Below are 5,212 nucleotides of genomic sequence, written 5' to 3' on the forward strand. Positions count from 1 at the left end.
TTATATTATTGTTATTGATATTATTAATATTATGATTATTATTATTATTATTATTTATTATTATTATTATTATTATTATTATTAATACTATTGCTATTATTAACACTATTGTTATTATTAATACTATTGTTATTATTTATCTATTAATCTTGAAACCCATATTAATAATTTTTATTTTTTTACATTTATATTTAATATTACTATTATTAGTTTTAATATTATTTTATTTAAGATCCACTTCCTGTAAATTATATATTTTATTGATTTTATTAATTCATATTTTGTTCGTTATGATATATATCATTTTAAAAATAATTATTATTTTATTGAATTTGATTAATTTAAGAAGAATTTAATTAATTTTAACTTGTTTATAATGTTTAATAATTATTAGGAGGGCAATTTATAATATTTTATTCTTTAAAAGACTGATTTTATTAAACATTTATTTTATTTTAAAACTATTAATTACTATTATTTCCTATATTATTTTATTTAATTAGATTTTATTAATGAATATTAATAATATTTTTTTAACTTTATATATTGCTTACAGCTAAATTATTATCGTATTATTTATATTGTATTTATTACTAATAGTTTAATTATTATTATTGTGGATTTAATTATTTTTAATTTCCTTATGGAAAGTTTTAATGAGGGAACTATTTTTAATTATAATAATTTAACTGTTATTACATTTATTATTATTATTATTATTATTATTATTATTATTATTATTATTATTATTATATTTATTATTATTATGTTAAAGGCATTGCCTATTATATTTTTTATTATTACTATGTATATTCTTATTATAATGATTATTAAATTTATGGATTTATTTTATTATATTAATTATATTATTAAAAGTTCATATTTTCTGTATTATAATCAAATTATTTATTAGTGAAATCTTATTGTTAACTTTCTAATTATTATTATTATTTTTTTTATTTTAAATAATATTACTATTATTGTTATATATATTATTATTCTTATTAAAATTCATGAGGAATTATTGTCTAATGTTATATACTTTTATTAGTTTACTATTATTGTATTTTATTAAATATATCTTATTATTTTTAATCTTGAATCCTTATAATAAATATATATTAATATATATTCTAATTTTTTAATATAATTAAAAAAAATTACATTTAATTAGGAATAGTTTATGCTAAATTTTGACTTTCTTAATCAAATTGTTACTACTCTTCTTATTTAATCTATTAATTTTTTGATTCTATTTTTTTTTTTATTATTGTAGGAATTTATTAGCTTAATTAGTTCATTTATTATTATGGAATTGGTATTTACTAATTTTATACAATTGTATTTTATTATGGTTAAACTTACTATTAAATTTAAGTTTATTATTGTAAGATACTTGGTTATTATATTTATGATTATAATATTTAAGGTTATTATTATTATGGTGTTTATAAAATTTAAGACTATTTCAGTTATTATTATCGTATTTATGGAGATTATTCAATAAAAGCTTATTGAATTTAAGTTTATTAAATTGGAGGTTATTAATATTATTGTGAAAAAATTAATTATGAAGGTTATTAGTTTAATTATAATTATGGAGGTTATTGTAATTTTTAATGGATATATTATTATGGCTATTATTATTGTTATTGCTATTGCTATTGCTATTGCTATTGATGCTGCTATTACTATTGCTATTGTTATTGTTATTGCTATTGCTATTGCTATTATAATTATTATTATTATTATTATTATAATTATTGTTATTATTATTATTATTATAATTATTATTATTATTGTTATTGTTATTATTATTACTATTATAATTATTATTATTTTATTATCTGATTATTATGAATTTATTATTATAACTTTTTATTATTTTATTCTATTATCATTTATTCTTATTATGGATATTTTGTTAGATTTATTTTTTGTTAATTTCTAATTTAAATAGTAGGAATTTACATATTATTTATTTAAGGTATATTTCTTTAATGTTCGTTTTCTTATTAACTCATTTGTTTTTTAGCTAATTTATCCTATTTAAAAAAATAAAGTAAATAAATAAGTAAAATATCATATATATTTAAATATTAATATATATATATATATATATATATATTTATATATCTAATATTATATATACTTTTAAATATTTTTATATTATTAATTTCAATTCTAAATCATTTAATTAATCTTTACTTATTATTTCGACTTAATTTTTTTTTTTAACTATAATTAATATATAATAATTGTTTTTATTTTTACTTTTTTATCTTTTTCTTAATTTATTTGGGAAATAACAATTATTATTAATATTTTTTTTAAAATCATTAATTAATTTTCTAATATTATTAGCATCAACAATCTTACTATATTAGTTATAATCCTTAATTTTATCATTTCCTTCCTAATAAGCATTAATAATTTATCCTTTTTTTACTTTTTCTATTAAATTAGCTATATTTTAATTAAATAAATTATTTGGAATATTATTTTCGAAAAAACTTTTGTTTCTTTTTGCATATGTGTTAAACATTTCTGTAATTTTACATTTTTTTTTACTTTATTTTTACCCTTCATCTCTCATTTCTTATGCTTTTACTTATTTTTCAAATTCTAATTCTGAAATATCATTATAATCTTCCGTTTCCTCCACAAAATTTTCTGAATATTAATCATCCTCTTCTTCTTCTTCTTCTTTTTCTTGTTAAAAACTAATATCTTCAGTTTCCATTTCATTTTCTTTTTAAGTAAATAGATAATTTGTTGGAATTAAATCTTCTTACATATGAATAATTTAATTTTTTTTAATTTTTATATTAATATCTATTTTCTCGACAATTTTTTCATTATAAAAATAAGCTAATATAAAATAGCATTGTATATAAATAAAATAAATAGATTTTTACATTTAGTTAAATGATTAGAATTTAAACTTTTTGCAATTAATTAAAATTTATTTCCCCAAATAGATTAATAATATTCAAAGAAAAAAATATAAATAAAATGGTTCATTATTTCTTTCAATATATCATATTTTTCAGATTCATGGAGTTAGTTTTCCTCAAATTTTGTAAAAAACTATATTTATCTCATTTATTTATCACTATATATTTACTAAACGTATACACTTTTATCATTTAATTAAATTTTATTATATTTAAGTAAATCACTTAAATAAAGAATATTACTATTATTACTATTAATATTATTATTTATAATATTTTCTTAGGAATAATTATTTGAACTATATATTAAATGACTATATTTTATATAATAAATAAAATATATATATATATATATATATATATATATATATATATATTATATAATATATTATATATATAAAATAATATATTTTTATACATATTTCTAATCATTTTTTATATTTATTTTTAAAAATAAATATAATTTGTATAATGAAATAATTCATCTTATTAATCATAAAATTCTTAGCATTTTAATTCTATTTTATTTTAATCATAAGATAACTAAGGAAAAGGTATTCTTTCAATTTTTTTAGGAAAATCAGCCTAACTTTAAATCTATATTATATATATATTTTAATATATAAAATATATATATAGATATAAATATATATATATATATATATATATATATATATATATATATATATATATATATATATATATATTTAACTGTTTTTTCAAAGATTTTTTAAAATTCAGTATTATCTTCAAAAATATTTTTATCATAATAAAAATATAAGAGTTCATTTAAATTTTCATATTTTATTTTTTTAATATCTACTTTTGGATTTAGTTACTTTATTTTATTAATAAAATTTTCATTTAGACTAACTTTCAAATTATCTTCTTTTTTTTTTCTTTTTCTTTAATTTTCTATTTAAATTTAAGAACAAATAGATATATCTGTAATAAAGCAACTAATATTTTTAGATACTTATTTATTTTCAGTTTCTTCTTATGTTATATTTTCATTTATTTCTTCTTTATTTGTTTTAATTTAATTTTATAAAATAAACAAATTTTCAAACAGATTCTTTTCTTTTTTTTTCCCACCAAATTTCAAAATTAAATCCTTTATATTTTTATTAAAAACACATAAATATACATATAAATATATATATATAATATTTATATATTATATATATATATATATTTATTTTTATTTAAATATATTTATATATATATATAATTTTATGTAAATATTCTCCATTTTTTTTTTTACTTTTAATTTGTTAAGAATATCTTATTTCCTTTAATTATCTCTAAAATTACTATACTAAACTTATTCAGTTGTAAAAAATGGCTAATTAGCTTGAATTAAATTATTGAAATACTCATTTAATTTATTTTATTTATCATTTCTCTATTATTATATCTATATATCTAAATCTGACGAAAATTATATTCCTATTAATTTATGATAATACTACAATTGATCCTTTAGTATATATTTTTTATCAACTGTTTTCTTCATTTTTTTTGAGATATTAAAACATATTGCTAATTTTATTTTATTTTCTTCTTTGAAATCAATAGATCGCCAATAGACTTCTTTTAATATTTTATCCCATATTGAATGTGGCATAAATATTGGTTTATTTGTTCCTTATTTTAAGTTTGTTTATAAAGGATAACTTTATCTATTGTTTTATAAATTTACTAGTATTTTTAACTTCTTCATATACAAATCAGGTAAGCGTTCCTAACTATTTTCTGCATTTTACTTTTTTATTTTAATTTAATTTATTTTTAAAATATAATTATTTAATTTTTTACTTTTTATTATATAGTATTCATTGATAATTATTTTGTCAATAATGGTACTTTTTTTTTTTTTTAATTTAAATTATTCATTTATATTTTTATTAAAAATATCTGAAGAATTTTTGTATTTTTATACCTAAATAGCCATTTACATTTTCTTAATTTTAGTTTTATTATTGCCTTTAGGAATTAGAGTTTATCATTTTTTTATTTTTTTTTTAAATAATATATTTTATTATTAATTTTTTTATTAATATTTTTATTTATTTTTTTAATATATAATATATATATACATTAATATGAAAAAAAAAAAAAAAAAAAAAAATCTAAATTTTTCTCAATTAAATAAAAAAATTAAAAAAAAAAAAAAACAAAAAAATTAAATGTATAAAAAAATACAAAAGAAAAAAAACAAAAAAAAACAAAAAAATTAGAATATAAAAAAAAAA

The 5,212-nt window shown here is 13.4% G+C and overlaps 1 protein-coding gene across 1 annotated transcript, besides 20 other annotated features; it reads right to left on the reverse strand. All coding sequences in view use genetic code 6, as the record gives it.

The window, feature by feature from the left end:
• The first annotated feature begins 3 nt into the window (after positions 1 to 3).
• Positions 4 to 137: a microsatellite.
• A 555-nt stretch (positions 138 to 692) lies between these two features.
• Positions 693 to 764: a microsatellite.
• Positions 702 to 768: a microsatellite.
• Positions 769 to 956: 188 nt separating this feature from the next.
• Positions 957 to 1,009: a microsatellite.
• Positions 1,010 to 1,626: 617 nt separating this feature from the next.
• Positions 1,627 to 1,872: a microsatellite.
• Positions 1,639 to 1,819: a microsatellite.
• Positions 1,645 to 1,732: a microsatellite.
• Positions 1,729 to 1,914: a microsatellite.
• A 165-nt stretch (positions 1,915 to 2,079) lies between these two features.
• Positions 2,080 to 2,151: a microsatellite.
• A 1,128-nt stretch (positions 2,152 to 3,279) lies between these two features.
• Positions 3,280 to 3,367: a microsatellite.
• Positions 3,295 to 3,356: a microsatellite.
• A 188-nt stretch (positions 3,368 to 3,555) lies between the features above and the next one.
• Positions 3,556 to 3,664: a microsatellite.
• Positions 3,665 to 4,098: 434 nt separating this feature from the next.
• Positions 4,099 to 4,187: a microsatellite.
• Positions 4,105 to 4,202: a microsatellite.
• A 19-nt stretch (positions 4,203 to 4,221) lies between these two features.
• IMG5_089360 (hypothetical protein) lies at positions 4,222 to 4,822 on the reverse strand (the record flags this gene model as incomplete). The annotated part of the gene is made up of 2 exons (XM_004035730.1): positions 4,222 to 4,722; positions 4,776 to 4,822. Coding segments are annotated over 2 exons (548 nt in total), but the record flags the coding sequence as incomplete, so codon positions are not given.
• Positions 4,823 to 4,967: 145 nt separating this feature from the next.
• Positions 4,968 to 5,048: a microsatellite.
• Positions 4,973 to 5,031: a microsatellite.
• Positions 4,977 to 5,038: a microsatellite.
• Positions 4,993 to 5,037: a microsatellite.
• Positions 5,049 to 5,102: 54 nt separating the features above from the next.
• Positions 5,103 to 5,148: a microsatellite.
• Positions 5,107 to 5,212: part of a microsatellite that runs on past the window's edge.

This window comes from Ichthyophthirius multifiliis (assembly GCF_000220395.1).
Source record: "Ichthyophthirius multifiliis unplaced genomic scaffold scaff_1120509250689, whole genome shotgun sequence".
Lineage (NCBI taxonomy): Eukaryota > Ciliophora > Oligohymenophorea > Hymenostomatida > Ichthyophthirius > Ichthyophthirius multifiliis.